At 42.5% G+C, this 14,833-nt stretch overlaps 1 protein-coding gene across 1 annotated transcript in view; it reads left to right on the plus strand.

The window, feature by feature from the left end:
- The first annotated feature begins 4,255 nt into the window (after positions 1 to 4,255).
- LOC116718844 (inositol 1,4,5-trisphosphate receptor type 3-like) overlaps positions 4,256 to 14,833 on the plus strand; it is a 42,924-nt gene continuing 32,346 nt past the window's right edge. Inside the window, 2 exon segments of the mRNA XM_032561094.1 lie at positions 4,256 to 4,963; positions 12,023 to 12,093. Coding sequence (XP_032416985.1) covers positions 4,872 to 4,963; positions 12,023 to 12,093 — 163 coding nt within the window. The 5' untranslated portion in view covers positions 4,256 to 4,871.

The raw sequence follows: 14,833 nt of genomic DNA on the forward strand, positions 1-14,833 counted from the left end.
TCCTGTAGGCGACCTTTAACCCCCAGCAGGACGTATGTCACTGATTCACGGGTCGGACTGGAAACACGTTGGGGTCAATTATGAATAATAGCCTGAACTTGAGTTATAAACTATTAGACAGCAAATAGTTTATTTTTTATGTAATTGTAAGCAGATTTAAGTTGTAATTTAAACTCTGATCTAGAGAGAGAAGTGGAGACGACATGATGGTGGAAAAGAAATAGTATTGAATATGATTGATATCTTTGCAGTAGTTACTATAACAGCTGATCAGAATCTCTCTTTCCAGATTTTGTTCATCTGCTGCTGATCCTGTTTTCTTCCTTCGTTTTTCTTTTTTTCTGCATGATTTGATTCCTGAAACCAGGTGAAGTATTTTTGCGCTGCGTTTGTGTCTCAACCACCAGTTTGTTGAGCTGGTGGAAAACCTGCTGCTGAGTCCCAGTGTGAAGCTGCAGGAGTGAGAATGTTTTCTAGAGCCCTGATCAGAATCCAGTTCTTCAGTCCTGACCGTTGCATTAACGACATTAACTGATGACAGTTCTAATGGTGGCTGCACCAGTGTTCATCTTTTCCTCCTTGCACTGGAATAACCACATTGAAATGTTCGTTTAAATTCTAAATGAATTTAAACTCTTTAACATTTCGTCATCACAAACCATGTGGGTGAATTTAAACGTAGATTCGGATTAGAAAACTCCAAATTTAAATTTCTGGATCTGTTTAAGAAGCCAGGAGCTCTTCAGCGCCCCCTGCTGGCCAGCTGCTTGGTTTGCATCTGCTTTGGGTGTAGAAGATTATCCTGAGGTCTGTAGTTACCATGACGACACCAGTGCCTGAAGCTTTACAGTGATGCAGCAGGTGAGTCAGTAAAATAAAACGGTTGTAAAATAATAAAAATTAAAATGTTTTATTATTTAAGAAAATGTAGTAAAGATTATATTTTTATTCAAGGCATCATTTAATAAAAATCTAAATAAGGCTTTAGCCAGCAGAGGGGGGCAGGTCAGCGGACACACACTCTCACACACACCTTAGATGGCAGGTCAGCAGACACACACACACACACTCTCACACACACCTTAGATGGCAGGTCAGCAGACACACACACACACACTCTCACACACACCTTAGATGGGAAGGAAAGTTGTGTTTTCCCTGCAGATGCGGCGGCCATGTTTGGCTCCATGTTCTGTTCATCATGTGAAGCTCAGAACTGGGAGAAACGGAGCGAAAGCAGGAAAGTCTCCCTGGAGCCTCCAGGATCGGTTCCTGCTGGTTCTGACTGGTTTCTGGTTTTAAACTGGTCTGAAGAAACGAGTCACTGGAAGATCATCGGATAGAAAAACTGACGTCTGACAGAAATTTAATTTATTTTATTTCTCTCTTTCTTTAATTTCTTGCTTTCCTTCTTTTTTCTTGTTTTTTTCTTTTTTTTCTTTCATGCAAACAAAATAAAAGGATTTATAGTTTCTCGTCCATTTCCGTCCTCCAAAAAAAATAAATAAATAAATAGATAATATTTGTAAAAATAAAGTTATTATGTTTGGTCCAAAGAAATGCAGAAAAATTGTTGAAAAAAATTCATAGTATAATATTTTCAAGTCTTATCAAACAACAGGTCATGTAACCCCCTGACCTGTAGGGGGCAGCAGGTTATGTAGTTTAATATGCCAGGAAGGAGCCTGGTTCTGTTTGTTCTGATCATTTAAAAGTTCTTCATGTGGAAATTTAGAATCAATAACCCGTCAGTTTTTCTGAGGAACATCAGAACTAAACTGCAGAAAACAAACGAAGTCCGTCCAGATGAATGTTCAGCAACACATGCGCCCCCTGGCGGCCGGATGAATGTTCAGCAGCACATGCGCCCCCTGGCGGCTGGATGAATGTTCAGCAGCACATGCGCCCCCTGGCGGTCGGATGAATATTCAGTAGGACATGCGCCCCCTGGCGGTCGGTCGGGAAGCGCATTTCCATCTCTGCCCTGGTTATGAAGCAAACAACTAATAATTATTGTAGTAATTAATTATCCTGACGATTAATCAATTAATTGGATTAGATGTTTGATGCATTCTTATATTCTTAACTTTTTCTTTTTTTTTTTTTTTTTACAAAATATTAGAAATAAATTGAAAGGTGCAACAAAATCATTACCTTTATGATTGTTTTTCTTTAGTTTTCCTGCAGTTTTTCTGCCGTTTTTGTCGTTTTTCCTGAGCAGTTTCCTCCTTACCTGCAGTGTTTTCCCTGCAGCTGCAGGATTTGTGGAGAAACGCTGTTGGTGCCTCACAGGAAGTCTCACTCTGTTCCCCATGCAGGAAGCTTTACGCCTCATAAGAAACAAATGAATGGTTGGTCTGATTTTCCCATTGCCATGGAAACCAACGTGCTCCCAGTCTGAACTCTCAGAAACCTTCAGAGGAACTGGGTAGTCTGGGCGGATCGGCTTCGATCAACACAAACTTATGATATTAAAACCAAGAAATCTCATTTATTTGATTTTACAACAGAAAAAGTTTTACTTTTCCTTCTTTTCCTAAACTTCAGTAACTTGCTGAAGCAGCGCTGCTCTTTCTGAAGCCTCTCTGCTGGAAACCCGTCAGGTTTTTACATCGTTTCATAACTTTAATACACATTTAATGGAAACAGCAGCAACCAGACCAGTCTGTCCCAGTTAGACTGGAGCTCCACCATGACCCGGCTCCCTGCTGCCCCCTACAGGTCAGAGGGTTACATGTTGCTGTTCCCACCAGGCCTGCTGGTGAACTGATGCTTTCATACTCTGAGAGGCTTGACCTCTGACCTCTGGATGGATGAATGGTTCTTCCTCTCTCAGGTCAGATACTGACTGCTCGTATCTCTCCAGTGAACCCCATCCTGGCGGCCATCTTGTGATTGAAAACGTCCCGATGATAAATTCTACAGATGAAACTTCAGACTCTACAGAAGCAGAGCGAGGATCATCTTCATCCTCCTCCTCTTCATCAGCGCCAGGCTGAGTGCCGGCTGCAGGTTCAACAGAGGAAACAGGAAGTTGGTCGGCAGAACTCGGCACACGCCAACACGTCTGCACGTCTGTTGGGGGAAATCTTCTTCTTCTGTGGTTTTCTGTGTTCTGACAGAAAACTGTGGTTGACGATGAAAAGCCACAGATTTCCTGAAAACGGCTGAGAGGAACGCAGCGTCTCTTCTTCAGCAGTTCACATCGACTGAAGGTTCAGCCAGACACCACCCAGCCTCAGGGTTCAGAGGTCAGAGGTCATCCTGACAGAAGGTGAACCTGGGATCGTTTAAACAGATGGTCCTCCCGGGCCACCGTCCGTCTGCGTCGCCTCAGCAGGTCAACGGCTGCAGGAAGCAGCTGATTGGACCAGGAGTGCAGACAGGAAGTCCCACAGAGAGCGCCTCCTGCTGGAGGGCCGCTGAACTGCAGCATGAGACTGTTTTAGTTCAAAGACTCAGAAAACGAAGATGAGTCGACCTGTAAGTTAACAAATGTTCCAGAAGTTGTTGCGATGAACGATAATATTATCTCTTGAGATCATTTTCAAGTAACATAATGATGGCAGAAAAATGCAAGAGCTCTCTCTGAAAAATCTTTTTTTTCAAACAAATATTAACACTGGAGCTGAAATACATTTTAAAAATTAACAAATTAACCTAAACTACAAATAAAATGAATTATAAAATCTCTGTAAACAAAATGATCCTTTAAAAAAGTGAGAGCATAGCTCCACCCTCTGGCAAATTTAGGAAATAACGACCAAAAGTGGGCGGAGTCAATATGCATTTGGGGGCGTGGCCAAGTGGGACCATTGGAACCAATATGAAAATTCAGCTGCAGTAGCAACTTTTCAACCCACAGAGGGCAGCACAGAGACGGTTTCAGGTAAAATAATGCAGAATGAACAATTTAACATGAAACATAAAGATGGCACCTTAAGGACCAGTTTTTAAAAAAGTTTTAATAACTTCTCTGCACATTAGCATGAAAACAAACAAACTGTCAGGTTAAAATGTCAGAAACAAGAAGAATCTGTGAGTGAATCTGGTCATGTGACAGTTTGACCTCAGACTGGAGAACATCAGAGTCTCTCCTGCAGCTTCTGTCTGGTTTAGATCTGGACTCCAGACCTGCTGATCTGAGAAGCGTTTTTCCTGCTGAAGTCGTTCTGCTGTTGATCTGCTGGAACTCAGCAGGTTTCACTCCAACCTGAAGGTCATGCTGCTGCCACCACCGTGCTTCTCTCTGAGCCCTGAGCTCCTGCGGTTCCAGAGGTTTGATTGGTTCAGCTTGACCTTTGAACTTTGCTGTTCTTCCCTCTGTTCTCAGCATTCATCAACAAACCGAAACTCTGAGTTTAGGTGAGGCTGACCTTGTTTTGGTTTTCGAGGCGGAGGGGGCGTGCACGTGCCAGCGTGTGTGCGCGCGTGCACGCGGGGCAGAGCGCTCCTGTTTGCCCTGCAGCGGGCTGTTCAGTCTTGAAGCCGCCTGGCAGCCTTATCAGCGCCGCGCGCACTTCCTGGTTCTCCCCGCCGGAGAGTCTTCGCTTCTCACCGAGGGAGGCACCGAGCCGCGCCGCCGCGTGGAACCGCCGCCACCCGCACAGTCCACGCAGGACCCGGACCTCCTGCACACACTCGGCCCGGGAAAGTTTCTGGGAACCGGTTCGCGTTTTTGTTTTCATGCAGAACCCCGCAGGGGGTCCGAGGAGCGGCTGCAGCTGCTGAGTACTGAACCTCTGGTTCCAGCGGACCCGGGTCCGAGGAGAGCGGGTCCGGCGAGCCAGGCAGGCCGGCGCAGGGAGCCCCATCTGCGGCTCCACCTGCAGGATCTCCCCGCTGCTGGAAGCCCCTGAAGCGGCTGCAGGATGTCAGACTCTGCCTCCAGCTTCCTCCACATCGGAGACATCGTGTCTCTGTACGCGGAGGGTTCGGTGAACGGCTTCATCAGCACGCTGGGGTGAGTCCCAATCAGAGTGGTAATAATGATGACTTCACTGAAACACAAACTTAGTTTCATAAATAAACATTTTACAAACGATAAACAAACTTATAATTTAATATAAATGTCATAAACACATTAAAATTAAAAAAAATGTAGGTTTAAAATAAAAAGCCTAACTGTTTTATTTATGGTTTAGAATAAAATCAAACTAAAAGTTGAGTTAAGAATATCTTTAAAGATGATTATTAATGAGCGATCAGGTTATCAGAGGATCTAAGAGAGTTTGATTAAAGTCACATTTTAAATCGTCCAGTTTTTCCACATTTTATTTTCTGCTTTTATTCTATGAACGTTTTTAGGTTTTGATCAGATTTTTGTCCAGAATCTCAAAGCGACAGACTGGGAGTGTTTTGGGAATTTTCTGCTTTCATCTGTAGTTTGAGTTATTTTTGGGACGTTTCCAGAAGAAATGTTGTATCTATGATCAGATTTCTATAAACACATAAAGTCATTTTATCTAGACTAGAAGAGGAAAAGAATCATTTAGTTTCAGATTTTTCCATTTTGAAGGTTTTTCTCTAAACATCCTAACTTGGAGATTTCTGTGTCTGTTGGCTCCAAATTTAAAGTCTTTCCATTGATTCTCAGCTGTATAGGTCTGAACTTTGACTAGGCCATTCTAACACACGGACCTGCTTGGACCTGAACCATCCCATAATATCTCTGACTGGTTGTCCTGCTGGAAGCTGACCTTTGACCCCAGGCTCAGCTCTTCTGCAGGTTTTCCCCATCATGATGCTGCCACCACCGTGTTTCTCACTGGTTCTGGTTCTGTTGGGGGATTTCTCCTTAAAGTCCAGACGACTGACTGAACCGTGGATCTTATGAACCTCAGCTGCAGTTACACTCAGGTCAAAGTTCAGACAGGCATCATTTCATGCAGTCTTGGTTTTGTCTGTATTTTGTTGTCAGACTTCTCGTCAGGCCTGCGGATCCGGTTTAAATCTCTTCCTGCGTTTTTGTGAGATTCAGACAGAAAATGATCAGAAAGTGAAGACATGAAGCCAAATTAATTAGTTAATTTGCTGAATGTAACGATGTGGACAGAAAAACCTGACCAGAGATGTCACGTCTTTATTTTAAGTTTTATTGGTAACAATATTGATCATGTATAGATGATCTGATTACTTAACAAAATCAGATTTTAATAGAAAATCAGTCATGAGGATCTAAAACATGAAGCTGATCTGGATCCAGTCGGGTGCAGCCGGTTTCCACGGTGACGTTGGGTCTGGACGGAGGCAGCAGAACCGGATCTCTGCCTGAGCCGTCGGGTCAGAACCGGTTCTTCTTGCGAACCATTGAAGGTAGAACTTTACCATCAGGAGCAAATAAAACTCTTCACTGCAAACCAACAGAACCGGAACAGAAACCCACGCAGGTTCTGCTGGATCGGGCCGCAGCCCGTCCAGGTCCAGACCCGGTTTAGGTTTGTCAGAGGAAGTTCTGTGTGGATCTTTGACGGGTCGGGTCCAATTAGGGTTGAAACCTTTGTTGCAGGTCTGTGTGTGTGTGTGTGTGTGTGTGTGTCCATCCTGATGGTTTCCAGCCGACCGTTCTGGTTCTGACTCGGTCTGAAGTTTAGAACTTCTCTTGCTGATTCTCGTTGCCTCCCAACTGAAGGTCAGCAGGCCTAACGATAAAGTTGTGTGGTTACCATAGCAACAAAGGTTAGTGAAAGGTCATCATAATCTCTTCAACCAAAATTAGACAAAAAGTCTCAGTGTTCAGGACAGGACCAACACGGAACCGGTTTAACTCTGCTTGATCTGAACAGTTCACTGGATGGAACTAAATGAACAGTTCACTGGATGGAACTAAATGAACAGTTCACTGGATGGAACTAAATGAACAGTTCACTGTATGAGACTAAATGAACAGTTCACTGGATGGAACTAAATGAACAGTTCACTGGATGAGACTAAATGAACAGTTCACTGGATGAGACTAAATGAACAGTTCACTGGATGGAACTAAATGAACAGTTCACTGTATGAGACTAAATGAACAGTTCACTGGATGGAACTAAATGAACAGTTCGCTAGATGGAACTAAATGAACAGTTCACTGGATGGAACTAAATGAACAGTTCACTGGATGAGACTAAATGAACAGTTCGCTGGATGGAACTAAATGAACAGTTCACTGGATGAGACTAAATGAACAGTTCACTGGATGGTACTAAATGAACAGTTCACTGGATGGTACTAAATGAACAGTTCACTGGATGGAACTAAATGAACAGTTCACTGGATGGAACTAAATGAACAGTTCGCTGGATGAAACGGATCTTTTTATCTGAATTCAGCTGTTAAGAACTGAACTGAGCTGATTTTGGGGCTAAATGACCTCTGACCCCAGTTGGGTTTAAATCAGTCACTAAAGCGATGCATGCACATAGTATGTAGTGGAAGCTAATGCTAATGTGCTCATTTCAGTTTAAATAATTTCTGGAAAGGCTATTAGCCTCAAGCTCTTATTTAATTTTGACGTCATAATTAACATTTTCTTTATCGCTCTTGGATATTTTATCTATATTCATAATTTTTCTCTAGTTTCTGTGTTTTATTTTCTTCTTTATGTTTCTTCTTTTGAATGAATTTATTGGGGCAGGAAACAGAACAGGCGTCACCTACTTCAAAATAAGAGCATGAATATAAACACTTAATTACTTCAAGAAATTTTAACAGTTAAAACTTCAACATAAAAGTTTAATTTTATTCAACTGAAAATTTGCACTTTACTCTAATTTATCTGGAAAAATGAATGTAGGGGAAGCTGTGCGCTAAATGTTTACAAAGTTAGCCAAAGTGCTAAATAGAAAAATACATTAGCATTAGCGTGTTAGCAGCAGTGTAGCCTCCGCTGCTTTAATTAGGTCGTGTTGAGTTTCCCCTCGGCGCAGAACGTCAGCGGGTCGGATCCGGACATTAAGGCAGAATCTTTGTTTTTCCTGTTTGAGTTTCAGTGAAACGACTTCCTGGTGTCTCCGGATCGTCCTTCCTGTCAGCGTCTCCAGCCGACTGCAGCCATGTAAATATTCCTGCTCTTCCTCCACCCATCAAGTCAAACACAGATAAACGTCCAGAGATCCGGATTTTTCTGTCCCAAAGTGTTTCCTGTTTACCAGGTAAATGGGTTTCAGAGCGGGACGCTTGAATCGGGTCGACGGAGGGGAAGATGGACCGGCTGCTTTCCATACAGTCAAATTCTGCTGAGCGGCTCAGAGCCAGCAGGAAGCAGCAGATGACCCGCCGTCATTTCTGGTTCTGTTGGTTTGACCAGCGCCGCTCCGTTCATCAGGAGGACGTTAAAGCACAAATCCTGCTGATATTTAATATGATTCATTAATTATGAGCTGATTCCTCCACTACATTTTATCTGGAGCTGGGAATACTGGACCTGAAACCAGAACCATGTGGACCAGCTTCAAACAAATTAGAGATGGCTCAAATTGCACGTCAGTTTGTGGCTGATCCAAAGTGTCGTTTCTGAAGAGCTGCAGCTTGTAGGGACCTTTGTGGTGAAATTCAGGAACAACATGCAGGTTCTCGTTCTGCGAGATCCGTTCCTCTCCAAACACTGATCTGTTCATGTGTGACGGAGTTGGTTTAGTTTCCGGATCCCGGTGATTATTTCTGCTGCGGACCAGAATGAAAAACGAATTCTGAGCGTCTGGTTGGAGACGCTTCAGAACTGAGTCAACACACCTGAGGGAGAGAAAATGGAGCAATGAGCCGACGACACACACCTGCAAAACACCCAGAGCCAGACAAAGGAGCTGATTGGCTGCTGTTCAAGTAAAACACGGTCTGAAAGGAAAAGGCTTTCAACTTGGAAAGAAAAACAAAGGAAGACGTGGAGGGAGAGTAATGACACATAAAAGCTGCAGCCGCCACATTTTAGAGGAAAACACAATGAAGAGACAAAACAGAAAACTGGTCTGCAGTTTTCAGAAATGAGGTCTGAAGTGTGAAGGTATTCAGTGGAGTTAATGGAGGTTAGCGCTCAGGAAGCGACCTCACAGCCTGAGACAAATTTGCATCATAATTTGCAGACTCCTGATTTGTTTACAGGTTGTGGCTTTTTATTAGAACCTGGAAGTAAAAATGCTGCCAGTGTGAGAGGAAACTCTACCGGTCATGTAAATACGAGACTCCGCTGCAAGTTTACAAACCAGGAAAATCCAACCTCAGATGACGTCACTGAGACGGGAAACATGTCAACAAAACCAAACCAAAACACAGAAGTGGAGCAACTTCATGGCTTTGATGGTCAATAAGGCCCCATGATGGGTCCAGACGACCCAGTTCTGTTAGAACCAGAACTCCATCATCTGCTCCACCTCCAGCTGCTGTGGTTCTGAGTCAAACCAACCTGTTCCCCTCCTGGCCTGTGGGGGCGCTGCACCAAGAACCACTGAAGGAAACGACACAAAAACCTCTGAAGACACTGAGAGCAACTTCCTTCTTCACCAGATGGAAACAAGATGGAGGCGTCAGATTTTAGTGTTGGAGGATTTCTCTTTAGTCTTTGGCTAAAGACCAGGAGACATTTCTGCTGCTAACGCTAGGCTAGCATGTTAGCTTTGGTTGTATTTACCCAGAATGCCCTGCGCTGTAGTCCACTTCCTGCTTTTGGAGCGGTCTCTGGTTCCCTTGGCTTTCTCATGTGCATTCAAAGCAAACCGGAGTTCTCTTCAACCAAACTCAGACTGAGGTTTGTATGACCGGAGGTCAGAGGTCGATTAGCGTTCACACCTCACCAACTGGACCGGACTTTGACTAGACAAACGGACTAAAGTGGACTAAACATTGCTGGCCAGACAGCAGCAATATTCTCAGACAAGCAACTCCTGCTGAAACATGTTAGCAGTTCTGGGTTAATGCCTACGGCCTCATAGCATGGCTGTTAGCTAACGGCTCCTTAGCATGGCTGTTAGCTAACAACCTCGTAGCATGGCTGTTAGCTAACGGCGCCTTAGCATGGCTGTTAGCTAACAACCTCGTAGCATGGCTGTTAGCTAACGGCGCCTTAGCATGGCTGTTAGCTAACAGCCTCCTGAAGAGGAAACGCTCCTCAGAGTGATGATGTCATGTGTGTCCAGCTGTAAAGAGCAGCTCTGTTTTGTCCTAAACAGTAAGGTTGATAGTTGATGAGCACACACACACACACACACACACACCCCACACACACACAGACTCGCTCTGACTGCTTCAGTAAAACCAGCAGCTCCTTAAATAGAAATAAACTCTGAAACATAAAAATGAAAACAGTCTGAACTCTTTATTTGGTCCTGAACCGACCAGAACCCGAACGAAACCCAACATGGCTCCAGAACTTCAGGCAACTGACAGCATTTCTAACCGCAGGCGGGATTCTCATGTTGTCTGTCATCTTTATTGGAGATAATAGAGACAGTCAGGATGAAAAACAACCATCATAATAATAGATGTTGTGACTGAATGAAAGTCACAACATCATGAAATGTAACTGATTGCTGTTTGGTGAACAGCTGCAGTGTAACTGGTGCAGCTCGTTTGATAACCAGGAAGTTTTATTTTTAGAACAGTTCTTCTCTTCCGTCAACACAATTAGCACCAAAAACATTGAGATGAGTCTTTAAATTATCTTTATTATTGTTTTTATCTTAATTACTATACATATTACAAAATATTAAGATATATTTTTAAATATGTCTGTTTCATCTTTATTTTTAACCCAAAAAAGGCAAAAGTTCAACATCCTCTCAAGCAGTTTCATCATAATTCGTGTTTAATTTTATATTCTATCGATAGATGAGACTTTGTCCTCTTTATGAAACTCAGCTGCTCAACCAAGGGAGTCACTTCAGGAACTGAAATACGTCTCCAGAAAGCAAACACTAATCAGGTTGTGTCTGCATGCACTTTTATTACCGAGTAATAAACAGTAATAAACAGTAACTGCTGTCGGATGTGAAGCGTTTGACCAACATGTGGAGCTGAGTTAAAACCCGAGTCGCGCTGCCCGCGTTAGAAACCGCGTGAAAGCGCTTCTATAAATAGATCAGCTTCCTGTGCGCAGACGGCCGTCCTGCAGCTTTCAGCTTTCGTTTCAGCCGCTTTACGAGTCGCATCCGGTCCTCCTGCTCCTCACCATCAGCCTCCTGCAGCCGGCACGCCGTCATCTCGCTGCCGATTGGCTGGAAGCTGAACGGGACGGCAGCCATTTTTAATAGTCAGGTTTAATTCAGATGTTTTATTACTGAAATGTTTTTATTTAACACTTGGACGTCCAGCCAATAGATTGGGATGTTTAGGTTATTTCCAGAGGTTTAATATGAAGATCTGAGAACGATTTGTTAGTTTTGTTCTTTGAGGTTCAGACTAGAATCAGTTCATGATTCATTAACAAGAAAACCATAATAACCTCCAACTTTATCATCATAAACAATGTTTTCATTAAAAACATCATCAGTGACTCTTTTTTCAGTTTATAATGTTGAGTTGGAGTTTTAACCATCAACTTTATTTATTTGGATCTGCAGATATTTCTGTTTCCAGAATCTTTTATTTATTTTTCATTTTATTTTCAGTCTGACAGAGAATCAGTGGAGGGAGCTGAAGATTAGGGTGATGGTCAGGAGGCCTTCCATCCATCAGCAGAGAGAAAACAACGTGAATAAAGCAGATCAGTTATTTAGACTTGGTTGTCATTTTTCTGTTTTTCTGACGTTAAATCGGAGCAAATGTTCCGAGTTTCAGCTCAGTTAGTGTTAACCAGAACATCACTGGGATGACAGGAGAAAAAAGGCTTTATATCTTGAGATCCTGTATTTTTGGCACATTCCTCAGAACTAACTTAGTTTGGATTTTTAGTTTTTCTCAGGTCATAAAACTGAATTTATTCCTAATTCTGGGTTAAATTGACCAACTTTGTATCTTTGCTCAGTTGTTGCGCCTCTCTTTGGTTTCCTGAAGCGTTATGAGGCCGTTTGCAGGTTATTGAATGTTTCTGTTTGTGTGTCTGCAGGTTGGTGGACGATCGCTGCGTCGTGGAACCGGCTGCTGGAGATCTGGAGAACCCGCCCAAAAAGTTCAGAGGTAACGCTTCCTGTCTCCATCCAGAGATAAAACCAGGAGTATCAAGCTTTTACTATGAAAGGCCTGAGGGCGGGTCGCCGGTTACCATGACAACGGCCAGTTAGAGGATTTTCTACATTTTTTAAATTAGAGGAAAACATTTTCCTCACAACTTTCAGTTCAAATTGATTATTTCTATAAGTTTATTTATAAAGGAAGTGGACTACAGCGCCGGGCATTCTGGGTAAATACAACCAAAGCTAACGTGTTAGCCTAGCGTTAGCAGCAGAAATGGCTCCTGGTCTTCAGCCAAAGACTAAAGAGAAATCCTCCAACGCTAAAATCTGACGCCTCCATCTTGTTTCCATCTGGTGAAGAAGGAAGTTGCTCTCAGTGTCTTCAGAGGTTTTTGTGTCGTTTCCTTCAGTGGTTCTTGGTGCAGCGCCCTCACAGGCCAGGAGGGGAACAGGTTGGTTTGACTCAGAACCACAGCAGCTGGAGTTGGAGCAGATGATGAAGTTCTGGTTCCAGTAGAACCGGGTCGACCGGACCATCAGGAGGGAAAACATCCTAAACCTCAAATTAGAAACAGCTAAAATCTGTTTGGGTCTCCGGCCGTCTCCATGTGCAGAGGACGGGCCGTCGGTTCGATTCCCAGTCTCACACCGCTTCCTGCACGTCTTCCTCTCTCCAAAACAAATCATTTCATCAGTTTCACCTTCTGCTTCCATCATTGTGGTTTCACACTGTAAAACATTTGGTAAAGGTTAAGTTATGAATCATGCATTGTCAGAGACAGGAAAGCATTAAAGGCAGCAGGAAAAACCCAGGTTGGTTCTGAATGAGAGGAAAACAGCAGGAACATACAGAAAAACCTTCATTAACACAAACATCACAAATGAATCCATGCTAATGTGATTTAGATTTCAAAGAATCAGATTAAATGATCAATATGTGTAATTAGTTATTTAAAAAATGAAAAGTTAAATTTTTCCTCTTCAGGATGAAATGTGTCATTTATGAGATTTTAATTTTCTTCTGCTTGGTTTAGTTCATTCAGCTGGAATATAAAACATAATTTATGTATAAATGGTGGCATAATGAATGGGTCTGAACCAGTTTGAGAAGCTGTGAACCGGTACCAGGCTGTTCCTGGGTCGGAACCAGTAGGAAGCCATTAAAGCTGCATGTGGAACAGAAATATCGCCTTTAGAGCGAGTCCAGCTCCGATCCGCAGGGAGCCGCAGCAACACCAAGCTTCCAGCAGTTTCTCTCTGCTGACCGCTGCAGGGGCCGGTCCATCTGGTTCCGAGGGGCCGGTCCATCTGGTCGGCTCCTCCGGGACCTGGGGGGGGCGGTCCAGTTTAGAAGTGGATCACAGACAGAGACTGACGGCTCAAACTTTACATTCAGAGTTTCTGACTCTCAGTCTGACTAAACTTTCCTGTTTGAGGTCAAAACTTCCCGACCCAGTTCCACCGGTTCTGTCAGGAGGAACGTGGAAGAATCCAAAAAAGTGTCACAAAACGTTTGAGGAAGAAAATCCGGAACATCTAGAATAGAAATGTTCTTTACTGTCCCGCAGTGAGCAGATTAAAAGGAAACATAGAAACAGTAAAATAAGAGACGGCACCATAATGACAAATGAACTACATAGAAAAATAATTCACTGTTTAAAATAAATGTGCAGCTCAGTAGCTCAATATGAAAAATGTGCATGAATATTGGTGCATAAAAAACAACTGAAGTGAAAAAACTGAAAAATCCTGCAGGGATTTGACTCCATATACTGAGGACTAAAAATAACTGAGTTAATCTCAACTGACCGTAATGAAAAGTTTTAATTTGATTTAATGTCAAACGGAGGAAGAAATGCTGATGTCGAATTTACATATCTGATTTTAGCACATAAATAAATAAAACAAAAAATTAACTGTTGATTTTAACATAATAAAACTTCAAACGTAATCAATTGTTTTTTCCGTTTGTTTTGTCCCCCAAACAGGAACCTTTGTAACGTGTTTCTGGTACGGCCATAAATCTGACGCACAAGCAAAATCAGCAACTAATGAGAACATTCTGGAAAAGTTTGTTAATTCCAATAAATCCATCATCAGTGAAACAAATCACAATGATTCATTCAGACGGATGTTTTTAAGCGAACTGCTAATTATGATGATTTTCTGCTTACAGCCAATTAAAATATGTCTCTTATAGATATGAATTAATACGTGGACTTTAACTCGGTCACTTCAATTAACAAATTACAAGGATTTTAACGCTTAAAAAATGTTAACTGGTAGGAACCTTTGCATGCCAGTGTTTCTGGTATGCCAGTAAATCTGACGCACAAGCTACATCCGCCAACGCAGCGATGGAAGCGGCTTCTCTCGGGTTAATTTCTGCTTCTAAACTGATCTGAAAAGACTAGTGTTGTGTTCAACTTGTGCTTAAAGGACTTAGCCTATCAGCTATGCTAGCCTAAAATAGCGTCTCATGCTAAACATTTAGCAGCTAATGGTAATGTTAGCACAGTCTGGATTTCTAAAGAAACTCCAGGAATGATCAGAATATGCAATATGATTAAAAATATAATCAAGTCCTACCACAAAATAAAAAAATAAAATAGGGATTTGAAATTCATTTCTTGTGTTGTCCATAAAAAATAAATGTATTTTTAATGATTTATTTTGTAATAAAATCTGTAATCTGGTTTTAGATGCATTTTTAATGTCTTGTAGGTTATGTTAAAAACAAACAG

This window comes from Xiphophorus hellerii, chromosome 1, assembly GCF_003331165.1.
Source record: "Xiphophorus hellerii strain 12219 chromosome 1, Xiphophorus_hellerii-4.1, whole genome shotgun sequence".
Taxonomy (NCBI): Eukaryota; Metazoa; Chordata; class Actinopteri; order Cyprinodontiformes; family Poeciliidae; genus Xiphophorus; species Xiphophorus hellerii.